Here is a 23,947-nt window from a genome sequence, read left to right as displayed (position 1 = left end):
ATGCTACAAAGGTTGTGTGAAAAACGGTCATAAGTCACTTTTTTCAGTGCCGCTGTAACTAAGGGAGGTCACTAAACAAACTGTTTTAAGATGAGGAAATCCAGAGGTAGCAACAGAAAAAGGAGAGATGGGGACGGCATCAACACCTGTTTGAACCTCTCACTGGTTAGGACAGGGCTTACGGTCACAGCATGGCCAGCGGGTGCTAGAAAATAGCTACCACCATCATACCTCCCAAGGCTCGCTGCAGCTGAATCTATCCGGTTTGGTGCTACACGATCTTCTAGAGATCCACACCCGTTCCCACTGACCATTCCATGCATTTTCAGAGAGGGACAGGAAGAAAAAGGAGAAAGGGAGCAAAGGAGAGCAAGAGACAGGGAGCACCTGGCCAGGACAGCTCAGGCAGTGAAAGAGACGCAGGCAAACTCCAGAGATTCAGCTCCAACCAGTTGCAGCCCTCAGGATCCAGACTCGCAATGTCCCTCCTGGCCATTCAAGATGAAAGTGGCTGGGCAGCGGATCCCCTTCTTCCCCACGCACCGCCTTGCCCTTGGCGCCCCAAGTCTCCCTGCTAGCACTGGGTTTGCCTTCTGCACTCGGAGCAGCCCTGCAAGACAGTGGAGAAGAGACACCTGAGGGGGGGGTGCAACTCACCCTTGCCTGCCTTTTGAAGTCCCCTCTGGCAGAATGAAGAACAGGCGGAGAAGCCGAGCAATGGAGTTTGGGGCGCCAAACTCCAGAAACAGGGGAGAGGAGGATCAATTCTGCCGGTCATGTTAGGCAAGGATCGCCCTAAATCCAAGCAATTCTGGGCTTGATTCCCACCCCCCTCCTTGTCCCAAACCTCCCTTAACCTGTAAAGTAAGAGACTGCCTCCTTTTCAGTTGCCTCCACCTTTTTATCCCCACCCAATCTCTGCTCTTTTGGCTGCCCTGTCCCCTTCTCTAGAGAAAAGCCAAAGAACGCATATTGGAGGTTAGCACAACATATCCCAGCCAATATACTCCATAATCTTGGGAGTTATGACCATCAGAACTGGATAAAAGCCCCAGAATTCTACAGTTGGGGAAGCACAATTTACACAAACCAACAAAATCCATGCAGTATTATCACTGCCAGGTATTCCAATTATTTATTACTTTTACAGTCCTTGTTTATTTTTACATTACCCGGACCCCGCCCCCCCCACTAAAGACAGCTTGCTTCCAGTTATTGCATAAAGACTCCTCATAAACCATTCTCCATTAAGATGATTAAAAACAATACTGCAAAATAAGAAAAAGAAATTAAAATTCATGCCAAAGGAATAATCAAACCACACAAACATAATTTAGCAGGGAGCTTCCCTTTTCACAGCAATTCCATACTCAGAGCCCTTTGGAACAGCCAGAGTTGGGCTGAGATTGAAAGTTAGTGCTTCCTGTTCCCTATTTATAAACTACCATCAGGATAAAGTCCTCTTACAGCAAATGTTCAAATTTAGTGTATTTCTGGGGAAGGGGGAAGTTAAAGGACCAACTTCACTACTTTTATTCAGAGTTCACTTATTCTTGTCTTTTATCAGGGGATCTAAGTTGAAAACAAATGATCTGATTTTCAAAAAGCTTTGGATGTTAAATTGTACATACTTCTAAACAGCAAATTCTAAAGCTAAAGGAGAAAAGCATGATTTCTGCAAAAAATATATGCACTCCGAGTTTAGTTAGTTATCATACTGCGTTCGAGATTTAGTTAAATAGATTGTGTGCCATCAAATTGGTGTTAACTCTTAGCGCCCACATAAGATTTTTCTAAAACACTCTGCCTCTAATCTGGTCTTCCTGGTTTGACAAGGGTGAGTATTTAAACAGAGACGTGGAATTCAATCTCCCTCCCCTCATTTAAATCCTACATTAGTCTAGCTCCCTGGCGGCGAACCTATGGCATGCGTGCCACAGGTGGCACGCAGAGCCCTCTCTGTGGGTACGCGGGCCCTTGCCCCATTCCTAGGCCTTCAGCTGGGTGTTATAAAACCTTTTCACTTTAGGCCTCCACCGTGTGCAAAAACAAAAAGATTCAATCAATCAATCAATTTTAACTTCTCGCGGAGAAAAAAAAATCTCGCAAAGTTGGAATTGAATTTTTTAGTCCCACCCATTCTGCCATTACCACCGCAGCCACACCCACCATACGGACCACACCCACCCAATGGGCCTTACCCAACCGGCACCCGAGGATACATAAGTGGTTTTTTTGTTGCAGTTTGGGCACTAAACTGGTTCTAAAAGGTTTAGATCATTGGTCTAGCTGCTCTCTGCATCTGGCGAAGAGAGCTGCACTCAAGAAATTCTGTTTTTTAAGGAAATGTGTTAGCTGGAAAACGTGTTAGCTGCTTTCGATGTTTATCCCCCCCTCCAATGCATTAATCCTGAGCTGAACCCAGAGCCGAAAAGTTGCATCTTTCAGGTGAGGCTCCCCGATTTTCCTGCAAGGCAAAGGAGGAAGGCAGGTGCAAAAGCCTGATTTAGAGGGAGGACGCCAAGAGAATTGCCTCGCACCCCCCTCCCGCTTTGGCAAGAAAAGCACCAGCTCAACTCTTCCAGCAGGGAAGTTGAAAGAGGAAGGGGCGCTTTCCTTCTCTCTTTCAAAATCCTCTTTAGAAAGCTTGCAGCTATTGTTTGGACTCCAGGGTGAGGTTTGAGGGATCAGCAGTGTGCAGGGGAATTGTGGGGGGGGGAGCGATTTGCAGTTGCTGCTCTCAGGCACAGAAGCCCCCAAGAAGCCAGAGCTCCATTTCTCCTCTCCTAGCAATGGGGTGAAGTGGTGGTGGGAGGCAACTCTAGTTGTCTTGGACTTGTTCTTTCTGTCCAGGAGCAGAAAACCCAGTGGTCTCCCCGTATGGGAGCAGCCAAAGGCCTTGTTGCCTTTCAGGCAGGTCCAAGAGGGGACTGGGGGGGGGGAGATGTGGCCCAAAAAACCTCCGAGGGAGCCCTCAGCCCAGAGGGAGTACCCAGCTGGGTATCTAGCTGTTGGTTTGGGGAGTGTGTTGGTAGGTGTGCAGGAAAGGCTTGAGGAGTGGTGCAAGTGTCATACAGGGTGGGGCTGGGTGAAAAAGGTGTGAGAGGTGTGGCACACCACTTCTAGTGAGTGGCCATGGGCAAGAAAGACTAATACCAATGAAGGAGAATATTTATAGCTCAGGGTTGGAATGAGGTCCTGGGTGCTCTCCAAGTTTGCTTCTTTTCTTGCAAATGTTTCATTACCCTAACTAGGTAACCTCATCAGTGCTAGATCACGTGAAGTGTTAATACCACTTTACAATGCCTTGGTAAGGCCACAATAGGAAGGCTACATCCAGTTTTGGATGCTGAGACTCTAGAAAGAGTACAGAGAAGAGCCTCAAAGATGATTAGAGGACTGGAGGCTAAAACATAAGGAACGGTTGCTGGAATTGGGTATGTCTAGTTTAATGAAGAGAAGGACAAGGGGGGACATGATAAAGCTAATCAAGGAGAGAAGCAACTTAGAACTAAGGAGAAACTTCCTGATCGTTAGAACAATCAACCAGTGGAACAACCTGCCTCCAGAAGTGGTGAATGCTCCAACACTGGAAGTTTTTAAGAAGAGACTGGACAGCGATTTGTCCGAAATGGTATAGGGTTTCCTGCCTGAGCAGGGGGTTGGACTAGATGACCTCCAAGGTCCCTTCCAACTTTATTATATTAATTATAAATTATTATTATTCTGTTTTGCATCTTTCTTTTCACAACATGGCAATGGCAGAAGGAAAATGCAGGTGGAACTACGCAAGGGAGTAGTAATAGAAGGCTGACCTGCTCTGAATGAATTCAATTCTCTGGGACCACATGAATAACATCCCGGGTATTTGGTATGTGATTTCAGAAGCACTGACTGTAATCTTTGAGTGTTCCTAAACTATTAGAAAAACTGCCAGGAGACTGGAGAAGCGCTATATTCCAGTCTTTAACCAAGAGAAAGAAGTGAAACCACAAAACTGCAAACCAACCAACCAAACTATGATACATAAATTGATCTGGTTCAAACAGCATCATTTCTTCAGCCATAATATGAAAGTTATCAGCTGCAAAGAACCAGACAGGTATTTATAGAGTTCAAACAGGCTACTGGATTGTTTTATGCCTGTTCCACAGGAATCATCCCAGACTAGTAGCTTTCGCCTGGGAATTACTGGAAAAGGCTCAAAAGCATTTGGGGATGGGGTCAGATGTTGCCATTGGGTTTACGTAAAAATTCCAGACTAATTTCCCACTTAAGCCTTCCACCAGACTGGGATGCTTGCTCTCTAACGGAAGTAGTGCCACTGCTGTGTTTGCTACATTGTTTGAACATCCCAATCTAGACTTGCTTTTCCCCCCCGCCAAGTATGAGGAGAGGTTGAGGAGATAAACAAGCAAATTACTGAACAAAGCAAAAAATTTAGTTGCGTAGTGTTAACAAAGATAGTCACAGACAACACAACAAAACAATCAATGTATTCAGGGAATTATTATGCTTTAGACCAGTGGTTCTCAACCTGTGGGTCGGGACCCCATTTGGGGTCAAACGACCATTTCATGGGGGTCGCCAAACAACGCAGTCCGCCATTTTTTTCCTTTTCCTTAGCTGTGCTACTCCGTTTTATTCTATTGGCTTTTGAAAGCCAATGGAATAGACTCTCTTGAATAGAGTCTAATTCTATTGGCTTTCAAAAGCCAATAGGAATTGTCCAGGCTGTCTCTGCCCTGCTGAGCCCGCCAAAAGTCCCATTCTGCAAACAGTGCTGCACCAGTTGAGTAGTCCTCAACTTACAACCGGTTGGGGGTCATGGCATTAAAAAGGTTGAGAATCACTGCTTTAGACTATAGCCAAACCTAAGTCCTGCAGCCGTTCTTCATATATTTTAGCCTCCAGGCCTTTGATCATTTTAGTTGCTTTTCTCTGAACTTTTTCCAAAGTCTCAACATCTTTTTTGTAGTATGGTGACCAAAACTGGTTGCAGTATTCCATGTGTGGTCTTACTAGGGTTTTATAAAGTGGTACTAATACTTCGCATGATCTTGATTCTATGCCTCTTTATAAAATCCAGGATGAAATAGGGTTGAATTTATTTTCTTCTCCTGAATTCTCTCTTAGAAGAAATAGATGTATTTGCCTCAAGAAATTGCTGATCCACCATCAGCAATTCTCATATTCAGTTGCTTATAATATTTCTCCTGTATGTTAAATATGATTCCAGCAGAAGATCTTTCCACAGTCCATGCATTAATAAGCATCCTGCCATATCTAGATCCTCGCATGATGAAAAAGTTGACAGTTGCAAATAAAGCTCAAGGCATGGATTCATTTGGTTTTTCCTATGTGGATTGTTTTATGAAAAGTAAGTACATTATTTTCAGTGAAAGTTGTTCCACTTTTCATGCATCTCCATCGTTTTCCTGTGTGGATGCCTCTGTGACAAATAAATATGTTGTAATCATTTTTTTTCACATTCCATAGACATATATGTTCTCTCCCCAGTGTTGATCCTTTTATGAGACTTAAGATGTCCCTTCCGAGAAAAGGACTTTCCACATTCCAGGCATTTATATGGTTTCTCTCCTGTGTGGATCCTTTTGTGAGAATTAAGATTTTCCTTTCGAGTAAAGCTCTTTCCACACTTCATGCACTTATGTGGTTTCTCCCCAGTGTGTAACATTTTATGAGCCTTAAGATGTCCTTTCTGAGTAAAGCTCTTTCCACACTTCAGACATTTATGTGGTTTCTCCCCAGTGTGGATCCTTTGGTGGATACTAAGGTTACTCTTGCTATTGAAATTCTTTCCACATTCCAGGCATTTAAATGGGTTATCCACTGTATGGATCCTTTGGTGGCAATTAAGACTACTTTTGTCATTGAAGTTTTTTCCACACTCCAAGCATTTATGTGGTTTCTCCCCAGTGTGGATCCTTTGGTGGACACTAAGCTTACTCTTGCTATTGAAATTCTTTCCACATTCTAGGCATCTATATGGTTTCTCTCCTGTGTGGATCTTTTCATGTGAATTAAGATGTCCTTTCTGCGTAAAGCCCTTTCCACACACCAGGCATTTATGTGGTTTCTCCCCAGTGTGGATGCTTTGGTGGAGGCTAAGCTTATACTTCATATTGAAACACTTTCCACACTCCAAGCATTTATATGGGTTATCCAGTGTGTGGATCTTTTGGTGGCGATTAAGAGTACTTGTGTCACTGAAGTTCTTTCCACATTCCAAGCATTTATGTGGTTCCTCCCCAGTGTGGATCCTTTGGTGGACACTAAGCTTACTCTTGCTATTGAAATTCTTTCCACACTCCAGGCATTTATATGGATTATCCACTGTGTGGATCCTTTGGTGGCGATTAAGTCTACTTTTGTCACTGAAGTTCTTTCCACATTCCAGGCACCTATATGGTCTCTCTCCTGTGTGGATCTTTTCATGAGAATTAAGATGTCCTTTCTGGGTAAAGCTCTTTCCACATTCCAGACATTTATACGGTCTCTCCCCAGTGTGATTCCTTTCGTGAGAATTAAGACTTTCTTTTCGAGTAAAGCTCTTTTCACACTTCAGGCATTTATGTGGTTTGTTCCCAGTGTGTAATGTTTTATGAGCATTAAGATGTCCTTTCTGAGTAAAGCTCTTTCCACACTCCAAGCATTTATGTGGTTTCTCCCCAGTGTGTATCCTTTGGTGCCGAGTAAGGCATGTTTTGCTAAAAAAACTCTTCCCACATTCCAGGCATTTGTACGGTCTCTTTCCTGTGTGGATCCTTTGATGAAAAATAAAGTTTCTATTGTAAACAAAGCTCTTTCCACACTCTGTGCATTTATATGGTCTTTCTCCTGTATGGGCCTTTTTATGAGAATTAAGATCTCCTTTCTGAGTATAGCTCTTCCCACACTCCAGGCATTTATAAGGTCTATCACCTATGTGGATCCTCTTATGGTAATTAAGATATCTTTTCCGAGTAAAGCTTTTTCCACACTGTAGACATTTATATGGTCTCTCCCCAGTGGGTATTCTCTGGTGGAGATTAAGTTTACTCTTGCTACCAATATTCTTTCCACACTTCAAGCTCAGTATCATCTCTCTGCTCCGACTGGAACCCCTGCCAGATTTTATAGAGGTTTGTGGTTTGTTTTTCTTATAGACTTTCTTAAGTAAAGTAAGGGCAAAGGAATTTTTGACATATTTTCCATACTGTTGAGACTCATAGAGTTTTCCTTTAGTCTGGTTTCTCTCATAGTCATATGTATTTGGATTTTTCTCTTTTTTCTTGTATTGTCCCTTTCTCTTTACTTTTTCAACTTGCTGGGACAGGAAGCCATGGATTCCAATAGGAAGCAAAGTGGATGAGCTCATCCCTCCTTCTGTGTGGTTTCTCTCTTGCCTTTTTATGTCCCCTTGATGGCCAAACATTACTTCCTGTATATCATGCATCTCTGTTTCAAGTGGCTTCAACCTAGCTTTCTTGTCATTCTCTTTGTCCTGCCCATTATCGGCTTGGAAAAAAGAAAATAAATATTTGGGTTAGAATATAGAATGGCGAAGGATAATATTGTCTTCCCTCACTAACAAACATGCCAATCTGCATTCCAGATTTGTCACCACCTGTCAGAATCCATTTATATTTCATCTCTAGTTATCGACTATGGAAAACCCCATTTCTGCCCTCTCTGGATTCTGTCATACGATGAAGGGGAAGGGGGGTGAACAAAGGGGTTTTATGGCCCTCACTTCCTTCGGTACAACCTCAAAAGGGACTGTATGTGAATACCACCAAAAGGACTACACATAACAATGGGGCCATCAGCTTTCATCTACTCCCCTCTGAAGTCTCCCTTCCGCCGGCAATGAGGAAAAGGCGGTGGAAATGTAACGCCTGGAAGGATGGTGGGGTGGGATGGGTTTGCTGGGAACCCCTTAAAACCTTGAACCATAGGGCTTGGCCCCAAGTCCTGTCTAGAATGCCTGCAACCATTTTCTCTTAATAAAGGATGCCTGTTGGAAGAAATATTCCAAGAGTTCTGTCTTCTTAAGATGCAAAGTGGGGTGGGTCCTTACACCACCCACATTTGGCTAGGATGTGATAGCTGCAAATTGTTATTTAGGAGACTGATGGTATGCGAATAATTTTTCAACTGAGAAATGTATTAAAGCTTTGGTATTGATCCGTCAATCTGCCCAACCCTGTCCACAAAGCATCTAAACATTTCCCAAATCGATGATGAGTATTTCTGCACTGCCTTGTAAAGATGCAACTAAGTGCAGACAACTTCTCTGTTGTCTTTCCACTGAAAAAATGAAGGGAACCCAGAGCAAATCCTGGCCTTACCCAAAGCTGCCATATCCGTAGAAATCTCCTTGATGACCTCCCTACATAAGGCCTTCTGGCCAGAATCCAGCAGATTCCACTCCTCCTCTGTGAAGTTCAAAACCACCTCCTCAAAGGGACTGTATCCCTAGAAAGAGAAATAAAACTTTCTTTAGCAGACAATACCAGGAAAGACGTCTACGTTTTCTCTCTTATTACAGAAAATAGGTTTGCAATAGACCAATGGGTACTTTCTAGCAGGACAGATTTATGTCTGCGTATCAACAGAGTCCTTAGGGCTAGGAAGCTGTAGCTGCACAAATGGCTTAGGTGCATCCAGGTTGTAAAATGCTAAAAGAGACACCATTGGGGAGCTTTCCACTGGACCAAAATAAACCAGCAAGGAGGTTTCAGGGAGAAGAATCCCCTAGACCACGGGTCGGCAACTCGTGGCTCTGGAGCCACATGAAGCTCTTTCAGCCTTCTCCTGCAGCCCAGTCCTCCTCTGCTATTTGCAGTACCACAAAAAAAAGTGGGACTAAAAAAGTTCAACCATTCAATTCAAACTTCTCATGAGAAAAAAAGATTTGCGAAGTTGGAATTGATTGGTTGAGCTTCTTTTGTTTGTGGGACTGCCCACAACCTTCCTTTCTTCTTGGGACTGCACGTGGTGGCAGTGGAGGAAGAGATGGAGGACTGTTGGAAAGAAGGTGCGTGGGTCAGACGGGGCCTGTGGGGTGTGTGTGTTCTGCTAAGTATCGTATGGAGCTGGTTGGGGAAATGGGCTGGGTGGGGGGAGCTGCCAATGCCACTGCCATGATCCCCCCTCCCCAGCCACCCTTATTCTCACCTGGCCTCATGCTCTTCTTGTCTTCCGCACTCAAATCGGCTACTAGCGGCTTTGATGGCTCTGCTCCGTCCGAGTTGAAGAAAGCTGCTTTCTGCTGGCCTCTGCTTTCTTCAACTTGGACGGAGCAGAGCCAACCAAGCCGCTAGCAGCCAATTTGAGGGAGGAGAAGAGTGTTTCCTCAGGAACCGCCCAAAGCTCCGCATCTGAAAGATCTTCAGCCGAGGGCTGCGTTACACCTTCCTCTCCAGCCTCAAAACTGGGGCCTAAAGGAAAGATCAGCTCTTTATAGCCACCACGTGCTCTCGCCCCACAGGAGCACCTTTTATGCACGAGGCGCCTGCCTCATTCACACCCTGGAGCACAAGGAAGGAGGCCAGAGGCGGAGGCACCTTCCCACTTGATAAGGCCAGTGCTGTTTTTGTGAGAAAAAAGGTGCCGGAACTCAGACACCCACTCCCCCCCCCAGGCCATTCCGTGATCGGCCACCTTTCACTCCCCTCCCAAGCCGGACTGCCATGCTAAGGTGGATGGGATGGGCGGAGTAGGCCAAGTCCCCCTCCACCGTTTCGGAGCCAGGGGGGAGTGAACTTCGCCCTGCAGATCACCTGCCCGGGCGCAGCCACCTCATCCTACGCCAACTCTCCTGTCACACACCTTCCCCGCTGCCTCCCTCCGCCAGTCCTTTGTCACCTGTCTCACAGAGAATGCAGTGGCTCTGCGCAGGGATGCAGAGCAGAGAACAGCACTTGCTTGCTGCCCTACGTTGCCCATGTCTCCCTTCTCCCTTCTGGAAATGGCAGCCCCGTTTCCTGCCGCTTCTCCCCCCAGCGCAGCTCCTCCCTCTTCCCTGAAAGCATTTCTTTGCTAACCTGCTTTCCAGCTCTGGCATGGTTCTCTTCTGCTGCAGGGAAACGGAGTTTGTGGGACTAAAAAAAGTTCAGTCAGACTTTCCAACTCCAGGTGAGATCTTTTTTTTTCCCCACAAGAAGTTGGAAGGTCTGACTGAATTTTTTTTAGTTCCACAAATTCCATTGGCTGGCTCAGGAATTCTGGGAGTGGAAGTCCACGAGTCATAAAAGAGCCAAGGTTGCCTACCCCTGATGTAAAACAAACTGTTGTAGTCCTTTTATTTTTCTTGTTCCCTAGGAACTGTCAAACAGTTATTGAGACAGGCGAGTGGCATACCCCCCCTTTTAAAAGACAAAAAGGATTGGAATTTGTTAGATTTTCCCAGTAAGTGGTTTGCTGAGAGGGGGGGAGGGAGGGGGGAGGGCTTTTATTTTTGAACTAGTTTCAAAGGTCTTCAAAAAGCTTTAACATGTATTATTGTTGCAGCCACTTAGTGTTGAATTAGGGGTCTGTTCTTCATATGAATCATTTTTAAGTGGATATGCTAGCATATTTTTGAACCATTTCTCAATCCTATTCCCTTTGTTTCAATTTGCTGATTTCATTTCTAACTAGATTTCAGCATTGAAAAGTATTAAGAAGTATTAAACTCTTCCAACCTATAAATTACATTTACTAATACATGTTTCTCAGCATTTGCATCTCCAGAACAATTTTGAAAGCCGAATATGTGACTCAGCAAGACCTTCTTGGGGGATGGTGTGTTCAGATGCACACAGACTCAGCATTTGGTGGTAAAGGCAGCTTGTGAATGGACGGAGCTGGAACTCTTCTGCTCTCAGAAGAAACCTGCATTTACCTGGCAAGGTGGCCCAAGTTGAATCCTTCTGAAAAGCAGCTCCTGAGAAAGGCTGGATTGATCTCCTCTTCCCAGGAGCTCTGCTGAGATCTTCCTCGTGATTGGCTCCTGTACCTGTCAGAACAGCCTGGTTTATGATCCACTTTGGAAGGACCATAACCATGTTAGTTCACTTACCTTTCCTTTTGCTTCTCTACCTGTACTTCCCCAATCCATCAAAATGAGAGAACTCAGGGACTCTGCTCTGAACTGGCTAATATTTTTGGGTAAACGATGAACAGATGGGCAGTTCACATAATACAAATTTTTGTCCTAATTTGGCTAGAAGATCAGAATGTAAATATTGAAGTACACTACATGTGGATAACATTAGGGAGGTGCGTAAGGGAAGAGAAAGCTTTTTAATAGTTGAGCAAACCCTTTCAGAGGAAAGGGTGTGGGTAATTGCATTATTCCCTTTATCTTTCTCGTATCTTCTCCTTCAAACACTAATGATAACTACAGATAATCTGTGTATCTAATCTGCAAAATGGGTTTCCTCCAGGCTCTCTCCTACCATCTGCTGGAAGGGAGCCTAGTGATCACTGTATTCTCTCTGCAGCTTAGGTTTTTTTCCTATTATAAACATTTTTCATACAGGACTATCCTATTTACAAGGGGTGCTCTGCTTAGAATAAAAAGCAGAAGACTTCTGACAACTATTGCCTAATTAGGAGCAGCTCTTCCCAGCACACTTTAAAAAGCCCCTTCTCCAAAAACCTCTGCTGCACCCTATCTTTCTGCAAAATGTTTGGGCAAGTCTCTCCCTTGCAGTATTGAGATATATTACAAGAAGAAAGAGAGGCTGGACAAGGCATTGTGGCCACTTCCTCAAAGTCAGATACCTCTTACATCCCTCAGGTGCATGAAATAGGGTTGAATTTTTCTTTTCTCCCACAGAATTATTTCCAAGAGGACACAGAAGCATTTGCCTCAGAAAGAAATCAGTTCTCCAAACATGAGGAATTCCTGAAAGGCTGCCCAGACATGTTCTTAATCTCTTTGACGTCTTGCAGAGACTGCAAGATCCCTGATCCTTCCCCCCCCCATGGAGCTCCCAGGATGAAGCCCCCCCGCCCTCCTCACCTGCCCCTTTCCCGGCTCTTCCCGCTGGGCTTGGCTGAGGAGGAAGCCTTCGGCCAGGGCCACAGCCTGCGAACAGCTCTCGGCTCCGCACTCCCTCACCCAGCTCGCCATCTCCGCGGGCAGCAGGGCCAGCAGCTGCTCCAGCACCACCAGGTCCAGCATCTCCCCTTTGCTGCTCCTCTCCGGCCGCAGCCACTGGCGGCACAGGCGGTGCAGGCGGCTGCAAAGCTCCCGGGGCCCCTCGGCCTCCTGGCGGCAGCCGTCGAGACCGCGGAAGCGCCGGCGGTGCATCTCGGGGCTGAGGGCGCCCTCGGGGAGACCTTCCGGGCGGCTTCTTCCCCCGGAGCCCCCTCCGCTCTCCTCCTGAAGGGCGGCGGGGACTTCGGCTGCTCCCATCCCCGGAGACCTCTCGGTCTCCATGGGGCTTTCTGACGAAACAAGCCCAAGAGACAAGCCGAGTTGTCCCCCTCAAATCACCTCCCCTCTTTCGCGCTTCCCAGGAGGAGAGAAACGGGGCTCGGGGTCTCTTCGGGGCTGCTGCGCCTGAGGGGAGCAGCTGCGAACGGCTCACGTAGTAATTTCCCGCTCCCTCCAAACGATAGATACGGATTTGCTAGATCGGACCTTCCTTTTCCAGGCAGCACAGATGTCAGCTCTGCTCCTCTTCCTCCCAGGGCGGGAGTGGGAGGTGTCGCCGGAAGTCGCGTGGCAAAAGCAGGGACTGGAGTGGCCAGGCATGCAAAGGAGCGATACTCTCGGTCCCAGCCGTCTAAATCGGGCGAGGCTCACTTGACAGATAGGGACCGTGTCCAGCTGAGAAACTTCCTGACAGAACAATTAACCAATGGAACAACCTGCCTCCAGAAGTGGTGAATGCTCCAACGCTGGAAGTTTTTAAGAGACTGGACAGCTATTTGTCCGAAATGGTATAGGGTTTCCTGCCTGAGCAGTGGGCTGGAGTAGATGACCTCCAAGGTCCCTTCCAACTTCATTATTATTATTGTTATTATTTTTATTATTATTATTCAGTCTGACCCCCTGCACCAGAGGTAGGCACCTCAATGCCGCAGCCACCTTGGGCTCCACAAGTTCTGCCATGCCCAATTTACCTTTACTGTGTTCCTCCCTCTCTTAATCAGGCAGGTCCAGCCTTCTGGGAGGTTGTGTGAGAGCCTCTTCCAGATGCTGCTCACTGCCTTCTCCAAATTGCACCAGCCCCTCTCTAACAGGTATACCCCGTTCCCATGTGGAAAGAAAGCCTTTGGAAAGATTCTGAGGCCTCCCAAAGCATTGCAAAACTAGGTTTGTTTGCTATTCTCCAAATGGTGCTGCAAAAGAGAGTGATGGAGAATGGAAGGCGCACACCGTTCTCATGAGACAGGAAGTGGTTTTGCCTAGTGCAGGGGTAGGCAACCTCAGCTCTTTTGACTCGTAGACTTCAACTCCCAGAATTCCTAAGCCAGCCATACTGAGGGGAAAGGGAATATTTCCAAGCTGAGCCATGCTGGCTCAGGAATTCTGGGAGTTGAAGTCCACACATCATAAAAGAGCCAAGGTTGCCTACTCCTGGCCTAGTGGGAAAGAGCAGAGGTTGTCTCGGGGACTTGTGTAGGAGAAGCTGAGGGAATCCCCAGTGCCTTCTCACTGGGTGAAAGGGCTTCCAGCATCACCCCTTTGCAAAGAACCCTGGGCAGGGGTTGGGCTGACTTTGCGATGGGAAAACGGGGTGGGGGGGAGAATCTGAAAGGCAGGTTTCACTTTTTTTTCTCTTTTTTGCAGTGCAAAGCCAGCCCTATACATCCAGGAACATGACACAAAGGGGCATGTGTGCACTCTAGCTCAGTGTTTCTCAACTTTGGCAACTTTTAAGAGGTATGGACTTAAATTCCCAAGGTTCCCCGGCCAGCATGGTAGTTGAAGTCCACACATCTTAAAGTTGACACGGTTGATAAAGACTGGGCTAGCCCATTTAAGTGGAAAACTAGCCTCATATAGCCCGGGAGCATGACACAAAGGGGCATTTTGGCATACTCTAGTTCAGTGGCCCCCAACCTTTTGGGCACCAGGGACCAGTTCTGTGAAGATTTTTCAGCGGACATGGTTTTACATACTGCCGATGGGGCTTTGCATGGCCCAGTTTCTGGCGTGCCATGGCCGGTGCTGGTACATGGACCAGGAGTTGGGGACCCTAGCTTCAGTTTACCCCGTTAAAGCTGCTTTTATTTCCCCACACAAAGCCAGCTCTAATATGGCCAAGCAGACAGGCCGGGCATATCTCAACAGCAGCAGGAGCAACAATATGGCAGCAGATGGGGCAGCTGACCACAGGGTGGCATGGGTCTTGGAGTGCAGGCTAGCAAAGGCAACTGTGAGTGGAGCAGCTGTATGGTGAAGATACTGGGCTAGAAATAAAGGAGAACGGGAGTTCTAATCCTATCTTAACCCTAGTGACCTTGAACCAGTCCTAACCTCAGCCCAAGGAAGCAGGCAATGGCAAACCACTTCTAAGATCTTGCAAAGAAAACTGCAGGGTACAGACCAGGCCAGGGGTAGGCAACCTTGGCTCTTTTATGACTCGTGGACTACAACTCCCAGAATTCCCGAGCCGGCATGGCTCAGCTTGAAAACCTCTCCCTGTCCCCTCAGCATGGCTGGCTCAGGAATTCTGGGAATTGAACTCCTCGAGCCATAAAAGAGCCAAGGTTGCCTACCCCTGGCTCCAGACCATCACATGGACTCCACAATGACTTGAAGACACAGTCACACAGACAGAAAGAGAGAAAAGTTCAAACATTTCTTAAGTGTTCTCTGAACTTAGGGCAGTGGTTCTCAACCTGGGGGTCGGGACCTCATTTGGGGTCGAACGACCATTTCACGGGGGTCGCCAAACAAGGCTGTCCGCCATTTTTTTCCCCTTTTCTTTGGCCACTCCCCTGGCACCTGGTGATGTATAAGTGGTTGGGGGTCACCACAACATGGGGAACTGTATGATGGGGTCGTGGCATTAGAAAGGTTGTGAACCACTGATTTAGGGGAATGTAGTGCCCAAGTGCAGAATGTCTTTTCTGCAGCCATTTTACAGGCGTTTCACCTTGCGTTCCAGGAAGACAGTACAAAAGTTGCTGCACAGGCACTCCTCAACTTACAACAGTTTGTTTAGTGGCCATTCGAACTTAACAATAGCACCGAAAAAAGTGACTTATGACCGTTTTTCACACATTGCAGCATCCCCAAGGTCACGTGATCAAAATTCAAATGTTTGGCATCCGATTCATCACGGTTGCAGTGTCCCAGGGTCATGCGATCATAGTTTACGAACTTCTGACAGGCAAACTCAATGGGGAAGCTCGATTCACTTACAACCATGTTACAGTTGCAGTGATTTACTGAACTATGGCAAGGTAGGTTGTAAAATGGAGCAAAATAACTGTCTCGCTGAACATAAATTTATGGTCGTAGGTCAAGGACTACCTATATCCAGTCTGTGTGAAATTTGAATTTAATGGGGCCCCTCAGTTACACACTATTTAGGCAGTATGGAGGGATTACATGGAGGAAACCTTGCAGGATCATCTTAAGATTGGAGAACTCCAAAAAAAGGTGCTCATGACAGACTTGGGCCACCATTATCCCTAGAGATTGTTACCATTCCCTTTCTCTTCCAACTTGACTTCCTAACCCTTTTTTAATACTGCTTTTATTTTTATAAATTACTCAATGTAGCAAACATATCTAATACTCTTTCCTTCTACTTTCTCCACAACCACCACCCCGTGAAGATGAATTGAGTTGACAGAGAGTGACTAGCCCAGTCAGCTTTCATTGCTAAGTTAAAACCAGAATTTACAGTCCCAAGTTCCTTGTCAGGTGCCTTAATCACTAGGCCAAACTGCCACTCTACTTTCTCTCTCTCTCTCTCTCTCTCTCCTACTGTCAACAGCCCAGGAGAGATGCTTTTAAGAAATCATGGAACATATTCATTTATACAATTGGAAAACTATAACAGTGGGAATGTGAGGGTTTGGGCAATGTACGTTAAGATTACAAAAAACATCCAGTTTGGAGTTACATAGGCCTTTACATATGCCTAACACAGCAGCCCTAGGCAGATCCTGTCTGAAGAAATTCCTAAAGACTTTCAGGAACTTCATTCCTTGAAGATGTAAAACAAAAATGATAAATTATAAATATCTTCTTCCATTCACTTCTCTTTTCTTTAGCTGTGCAGGGTGACTTTTCTTCTTGTTCCACCTTTTACGGCTGCCACATCACATCAGGTCTAACCTCCTGATTTCTTTTTTTTTTTTCATTCATTCATTCATTCATTGACCACTCATCTTACCATAAAGTAACTCTGGATGGCTTACAGACAGAAAAATACATCTACATTAAGGCCTGAATAAATTAAAACCAAAGATTGAAATCAAGGACATGTCAGAAGCAGGGAGCAAAGTAGGGGGGGAGGCGGTTAATCAATCACCTCCACTGTACTGTTCCTCCACTAGGGCCCCACACCAACTGGCAGAGCCAGTTCTTTAGGGCCGTAAGAAAGGAGGATTGGCACTAACCTGTTCAAGAGGGCAGGAGCTATAACAGAGAAGGCCCTCCTCCTGGACCCTGCCAGTCGGAATAATTTGGCTGATGGGACTAGCAGCATGCCTCCTCTGCTGGCACAAGTGGGGCAGGCCAATCCCAGTGGGGTGAGAGGGTGCCTCAGCTGTAGCCTCCAAATTCTCTTTGAGGGTACCCCATGTAGAGTGCATTGTAACAGTCTAACTGTGAGATGACTAGGGACTGAACTTCTGAGTGACCATACGCCCTGCACTAAAACAACACCAAAATAACCAACTTTCAAAGAGATTATATGCCCTCCATATCTGAGAATACGTTTAAAAAGTATACGATGAGTGAGATAATAGTGCATTTTCACTAACTCCCCCAATCTTTTATGTTTCTATGGTAACTCTCCTGAATGGGTCATCCTATGAAAAATTAAGCCACTGATCCATCTTCAGTTCTTTCCACATTTGAGGGCTTATACCTTTTCTTGTGTGTTGCTGCTTGGATGATAAATAAGGTCCAGGCTCAAGAAAAACATCTTTGCATGTTCCGTGCATTAATAAGCTGCCTGCCATGTCTGGATTCTTGGATGATGAATACGTTGGCGGTTGCAAATAAAGCTCAGTCCATGGATGTGTATAGTTTTTCATGTGTACGTCCTTTTATGAGGCGAGACCCTATACTCAGTGAAGCCTGATCCACTTTCCATGCATTTCTAATTTTCCTGTCTGGATACCTCTGACAACTAAAGATGCCGTAGTCATTCGAGAATTCTTCAGACTCAAGGCATTTATACATTCCCTCCCGCGTGGATCCTTTGGTGACGAGTAGCGCTTGTCTTGTCATAAAAGCTCTTTCCACATTCCAGGCATTTAAAAGGTTTCTCCCCTGTGTGGATCCTTTCATGAGAAGTGAGATATCCCTTGCGGGTAAAGCCCTTTCCACACTCCATGCATTTATATGGTCTCTCCCCTCGGTGGATTCGTTCATGACAATTAAGTTGTCCTTTCTGGGTAAAGCTCTTTCCGCACTCCATGCACTGATACGGCCTCTCCCCTGTGTGGATCCTTTCATGAGAATTAAGTGGTCCTTTCTGAGTAAAGCTCTTTCCACATTCCAGGCATTTATATGGCCTCTCTCCTGTGTGGATCCTGTGGTGGCGAGTAACTTCTTTCTTCTCAGAAAAGCTCTTTCCACAGTCTATGCATTTATATGGCCTCTCCCCTGTGTGGATCTTGTTATGAGAATTAAGATGCCCTTTCTGGGTAAAGCTTTTTCCACACTCCAGGCATTTATGTGGTCTCTCCCCAGTGTGAATCCTTTGGTGGAGAATAAGTTTACTCTTGCTAATGAATCTCTTTCCACACTCCATGCATAGTTTCATCTCTCTGCTCCGACTGGAATCCCTCCTAGATTTTACAGAGGTATGTAGTTTGTTTTTGCTGTATAATTCCTTTAGTAAAGTAAGAGAGAAAGAATGACTGACATATTTTTCATACATTGCACACATTTTTCCTTCAGTCTGGTTTTCGTCACATTCATGTAAATCAAATGGATTTTTCTCTTTTCCCCCATATTTTTCCTTTTTCTTTCCTTCCAGGTCTTGCTGGAACAGGAAATTAGGGATTCCAACAGGAACAGAAATGGATGGCTTCACCCCTTCATCTTCTGTGTGCTTTCTCTCTTGTCTTCTTGTGTCCTCTTCATGGGCAAATATCACGTCTTCAACTTCATGCTTCTCTGCCTTTAACCCTGCTTGCTTGCTATTCTCATTTTTCAGCCCATCGTCTCCTTAGAAAAAAGAAAATGTTTGTTACAATTGAGAATGGTGAAAGGAGGGTCTCCCCCTTTCAAAAACACGTGTTCCAGGTTGGCACCAGCCATGTGTCTAACTAGGATCTGATGGCTGCAAATTGTTATCTAGGAGACCCTGAATGTATACAAAGAATTTTTCAGCCAAGAAATATATTAACTCTTTGGTGTTGATTGGTCAATCTGCTCAGCCACTTCCATGGAACATCTAGGACAGTGATGGAGAACCTTTTAGAGACTGAGTGCCCAAACTGCAACCCAAAACCCACTTATGCATCATCGAGTGCTGGGTGGGTGTGGCCCATTAGGTGGGCGTGGCCCATTGGGTGGGCGTGGCCCATTGGGTGGGGATGGCTGCGGTGGTAATGGCAGACTGGGTGGGACCAAAAAGTTCAATCAATTCCAACTCTGCAAGATTTTTTTTTCCCACAAGAAGTTGAAATTGACTGATTGAACTTTTTTTTTTTTTGCACACGGTAGCGGAGGCCTAAAGCGAAAAGGTTTTCTAAAACCCAGCTGAAGGCCTAGGACTGGGGCGATGGTGTGCCCACAGAGAGGGCTCTGAGTGCCACCTCTGGCACCCGTGCTATAGGTTCACCACCACTGATCTAGGACATTTTTAGAGTCTATGGTATTTCCAGCAAGGGCTTAAGGAGAGATGGTCACCTTAAGCATCTGAGTGTTAATATCTTTCCTATTCATCTTCCACAGAAAAAAACATCTCCCAGTGAATGGAAGCCAGAGCAAAGCCTAGCCTTACCCAGAGCAGCCATATTCTTCAAAATTTCCCACATGACTTCCCTGCACAAGGTCTTCTGACCAGAATCTAGCAGCTCCCACTCCTCCAGCGTGAAGTCCACAATCACCTCTTCAAACAGACCAGATCCCTGATAAGAAAGAAAATGTTCCTTGGCAGACATTACCAGGAAAGACTTGTTTTATTGCACAAAAGGGAAACAGAATTTTGCAAGGGACTAAACGGACATTTTCTTACCGGAAACTAATTTATGCCTGCATCTCCACATAGTCTTCGGGGCTGGGAAGCCATAGCTACACAAATCATGTCTTAGGTGCATCCAGGTTGTGGAATGGCAACACAGTCACCATTGCAGAGGCAGAATAACACAGCGAGAAGTTTTGGGGAACAGAATCCCCTAGGATAGCAAACTAGTAAACATGACACATCCACTAGAAATTTTTCCTAACCTATCTCAAAATTTTGGCAATGAGCCTAGAAATCCCAAGTCACTTGGCCATCAGTCTTACTGTTGCAGCTGTTTAGCACTGACTTAAACATGAATCCCATGAAGGATGAAGCCCTAAGTCCATACGCAGTTTTTAACCTTATTTCTATTGTTTCAGTTCGTGGCCTTCATTTCTAACTAGTTTCCAGCTCTCTTCTGAAAAAGCATTGAGAAATATTGAGAGTATTAAGAAATGTTTTAAGAAAAGTGTTAAGAAACGTTTCTACCAAAGAAATTTTGTTGCCTAATACAAGGCTCTCAGTCTCTAAATTTTCTCGTTTGCAACTCCAGAACAATCTTGAAGTGTTCTGCAGGATATTCCGGGGGGGACATTGTGTTCAAACGGACACACTCAGCATTTGGTGGTAAAAGCAACTCATGAATGGAGAGAGGTGGAAATGCTGTTCTCAGAGGAAACCTGCACTTACCTGCCAAGGAGGCCCATGTTGGATCCTCCTAAAAAGCAGCTCCTGAGAAGAGCTGGATGGATCTCCTCTTTCCTGGAGCTCTGCTGAGATCTCCCCAGTGAATGGCTCCTGCACCTGACAGAAGAGTCTGGTTTATGATCCACTTTCAGAAAACCATAATGAGATTAGTTTGTTTGCTTTACCTTTTGCCATTCCACCTGTATTTCTCCAACCCAAGTCAAAGTTAAGACAACTCAGAGACTCTGTACTGCACATGACTTCTATTTTTGGGGTAAATGCCTACCATTGTAAAAATTAGACTTAAGGAGCCCTGCTGCAATAACTAACAGAAGATCAAACTCTAATTGGTGGGAAACAGCTATGAAAATCACAACAAGTACTCCCATAATGCAGAACTGTTCGGGGGCGGGGGTGGGGGGGGAGACCACTGTTTCATAAACTTCCTTAGAAAAAAAAAATATTCTGTTACATGATTGAGAAAAACCTACAGGTTACAACCCAACTTTTTAGGTAATAAAGTCAGAAATATTGGAGTGATTGAGAATAGTTTGAATATCATCAGCTGAAATGGAAAAAGTGCCCCAATTAATTCCTGCACCAGAGGAAACAAGAAGAGATGCCTGACAAGAAATTGTGGCCACTTCCTCAAATTCTAGACTCACTTACATCCCTCATGAGCATGAGCAGTTGAAACAGGGTTGAACTTCTCTTTTCTGCAACAGAATTATCTCCAAAGGAAACAGAAGCATTTACCTCAAGAAGAAGTTGGTTCTCCAAATCTTGGCAGTAAAACAGGCTAATTCTGCTGACTGTCTGCTGCCTACCATTTGGCAGTTTGATTCCCACCGGCTCAAGGTTGACTCAGCCTTCCATCCTCCCCATCCGTAAAATGAGGAGTCAGACTCTTTGGGGACAATATGGTAATTCTGTAAACCGCTTAGAGAGGGCTGTAAAGCACTGTGAAGCGGTATATAAGTCTAAGAGTGCTACTGCTATTAGTAGTACCAGAAAAGGCTGCAGAGGCATGTTCTGAATCTCTTTGATTTTGCCTAGATTGCCGATTCCCACCACCACCACCACCACCCTGCAGCTCCCAAGATGAAGCCCCCCCGCCCTCCTCACCTGCCCCTTTCCCGGCTCTTCCCGCTGGGCTTGGCTGAGGAGGAAGCCTTCGGCCAGGGCCACCGCCTGCGAACAGCTCTCGGCTCCGCACTCCCTCACCCAGCTCGCCATCTCCGCGGGCAGCAGGGCCAGCAGCTGCTCCAGCACCACCAGGTCCAGCATCTCCCCTTTGCTGCTCCTCTCCGGCCGCAGCCACTGGCGGCACAGGCGGTGCAGGCGGCTGCAAAGCTCCCGGGGCCCCTCGGCCTCCTGGCGGCAGCCGTCGAGACCGCGGAAATGCCAGCGCTGAGCCTCTGAGCTGAAGGCGCCCTCCATCCCTGGGCTTCCGTTGGGTCTTCTCCTCGAGGGTAATCAAAACAAGCCCAGGGCAGCCACTCCGCTCCGACTGCCCGGTTTCCAGCAGGGGAGAAGGGGGAGGGGCTCGGCTCCTTCAGACCTTTTTGCCCCTCAGAGCAGCAGCTGCCACTCGCTTCGCCACGATTTCCCGCTCACACCGAGAGCCTCGGTCAAAGAGTGCTCCTTCCTAGAGGGGCAAAACGCCACAGGTGTCCCTCATTCCCTACCGCTGCCTTAAGAGAGCTTCCCCGGGAAGCCCTCCGCCGCCTCCTCTGCTCGGCGAGTACTGACCGAGGTCTTTCTGCGCATGCTCCTTTCCTTGCCCGTTGACGTTTAGAAAGCTGCTCGAACTCCAGGGCTGGTGGAGCATTTGGTTGGGGGCGGGAGAAGGTGCGAGGGGCGGAGAAGATTGACGGTCGCTTCTGGGCCTCTGGGATTTCTTTTGCTCTTGTGTCCGAATCTTTTGGAAATGCTGATGTGTTCCTGGAACAGAGGGAAGAAAGTGTGTGTGTGGGGGGGGGGAGAGACTTCTTGGAGAGAAATGAGAAAAATGTCAATAAGGGTCCTAAGGCAGAGACGTCTTTGCACGTCAATGTATCCATTTATTAGTAAATAAGGGAGTAAAAAAGGCTCCGGGCTTCTTATGGCCAGTTTGGTGGCCTCTTCTCTATGGAGCAGTGTTTCTCAACCTTGACCATTTTAAGGCATGTGGACTTCAACTCCCAGAATTCCACAGCCAGCAATGCTGGCTGTGGAATTTTGGGAGTTGAAGTCCACATGCCTTAAAATGGTCAAGGTTGAGAAACACTGCTATGGAGGAACGTTCTTTATATATTTTTTTTTATTCATCCTTAAAAAGGCTCAGATCCCTAATACTTGCGGCTTGGCGGCCCGGCCCGGCGGGGTGGGGGAAGAGAGGGAACCAGGCGGCGCGAGCAATGGGCTGGGGTGTGTGCGTGTGTGCAGCTCCACTCGTGCAAGAGAGAAGAGAAGCCTTTGCGGAGGGGAAGGGCGCTCTCGGGCCCCTTCAGGCTTCTCCGCGCCCCAAAGCGTTTGCAAAGGGGACGGAAGGCCTGAAGCGGCACGAGATCGCCCCCCCCCCCCAAAGCCTTTCGTCCGTTTGCCAAAGCTTTGGGCGCGTTGAAGCCTTTGGGGGCGCGGTCTCACGCTCCTCGGAACTCACCAAAAGCGGATCGGGCGTCCTGCGTAGGCAGCCTCGGTGAGTCAGGGCGTGCTCGTCCCGCTCAGTCTCCGCTCCGCTTTTGGACCGTGGGGGGGGGGAGAGGGGCTTGGCGGTCCGGCCTTGGAACAGCTCTCGGCTCAGCACTGCGTCACCCAGCTCGCCGTCCCCGGGGCCAGCAGCTGCTCCAGCACCACCAGGTCCAGCATCTCCCCTTTGCTGCTCCTCTCCGGCCGCAGCCACTGATGGCACAGGCGGCTGCAAAGCTCCCGGGGCCCCTCGGCCTCCTGGCGGCAGCCGTCGAGACCGCGGAAATGACAGCGCTGAGCCTCTGGGTTGAGGGCGGTCTCCATCCCTGGAGATGTCTGCCCCTCCACCGAGTCTCCTGCTCGAGGGCAGCCAAAAGAAGCCCGAGAAAGTCCCAAATGTCCCCCAGCCCCTCCGAAACGCCTTCTCCGGTTTGCAGGAGGGCAGAAATGGGTCTCCGCTCACTCGGCCTTTACCCGCCTGAGGAGAGCAACTACAAATCGTTCCCGCCGATTTCCTGCACGCTTCTGACCTCAAGTGACAGAACAAGGAGCCAAAGCGATAGAGGGAACCAGGTTAACAAGAGAATGAAAGAAGACTTTCCTTTTCCGGACTCCCGTAATGTCTACGCCTTTGCTCTTCTTCGGAGGGGGGCGGGGTTCGCAGAAAGGCGGGCGGCGGAAGCCGAGGCAGGGGCGGCGTTGCGTGTAAAGGGCAGGGAAGAACCGATGATCTCGGCGTCGCCCCTCTTCATCGTCTGCTTGCTCCTGTCCGGGTCCTGCGCCTTGCAGGAAACTTGGCGAGCCTCCGCTGAAAGGTGGGGCTCTCCTTGGTCTCTGGGTCCAGCGCAGGACGGACGGACGGATCGGGGGCTGAACGTCGGAAGGCGCCTGGTAGCTCCTTTTCCAGCTGACACCTTTCCTTGCACAACGGGAGCTTCGTGAGACCAGCCGCCTCCGTCAGATGCAGAGACTGACGCAGGATGGAAATCGGGGAGGGCGACGGGAGGGGGAGGCAGGATGAATCCGGGGCTGCAAACGAGGGGAAGCCTCGCCCTCTGCCTAGCTCTATTCGTTACCCGTTCTGCCTAGCTCTATTCAGTTACCATTTTCGTTTCATAGCATGTTTCTTGTGTCAAAAAGCACAAAGGTATTTTAAACACAGCCTTGCTCTATATCTGTTCCATACCCTCAAAATGGAACATCTAAGATAATGATTTTTA

The 23,947-nt window shown here is 47.2% G+C and overlaps 1 protein-coding gene across 4 annotated transcripts; it reads right to left on the bottom strand.

The window, feature by feature from the left end:
* Positions 1-5,342: 5,342 nt before the first annotated feature.
* LOC120305140 (zinc finger protein 585A-like) lies at positions 5,343-23,341 on the bottom strand. 4 transcript variants are annotated; one of them, XM_039336560.1, is made up of 6 exons: positions 22,702-23,341; positions 21,183-22,001; positions 20,061-20,174; positions 19,149-19,275; positions 17,402-18,367; positions 5,343-6,891 (listed from the first exon to the last, which is right to left on the bottom strand). In XM_039336560.1, exons 2-6 carry the CDS (start codon positions 21,495-21,497, stop codon positions 5,477-5,479), a joined length of 2,937 nt encoding a protein of 978 aa, XP_039192494.1. In that variant the 5' UTR covers positions 21,498-22,001; positions 22,702-23,341; the 3' UTR covers positions 5,343-5,476. The 4 variants fall into 4 exon arrangements, with proteins under 4 accessions (XP_039192494.1, XP_039192493.1, XP_039192491.1 ...); XM_039336559.1 differs by lacking the exons at positions 17,402-18,367; positions 19,149-19,275; positions 20,061-20,174; positions 21,183-22,001; positions 22,702-23,341 and adding exons at positions 8,355-8,481; positions 10,892-11,005; positions 12,641-12,948 and having other exon boundaries at positions 5,343-7,521; XM_039336557.1 differs by lacking the exons at positions 17,402-18,367; positions 19,149-19,275; positions 20,061-20,174; positions 21,183-22,001; positions 22,702-23,341 and adding exons at positions 8,355-8,481; positions 10,892-11,005; positions 12,017-12,625 and having other exon boundaries at positions 5,343-7,521.
* Positions 23,342-23,947: the final 606 nt, after the last annotated feature.

This window comes from Crotalus tigris, unplaced genomic scaffold (assembly GCF_016545835.1).
Source record: "Crotalus tigris isolate CLP2741 ecotype Arizona unplaced genomic scaffold, ASM1654583v1 scf7180000017666.379230911805:20528666, whole genome shotgun sequence".
Lineage (NCBI taxonomy): Eukaryota > Metazoa > Chordata > Lepidosauria > Squamata > Viperidae > Crotalus > Crotalus tigris.
Note: the sequence above shows the minus strand (reverse complement) of the source record. Positions and strands in the feature narration are given on the sequence as shown.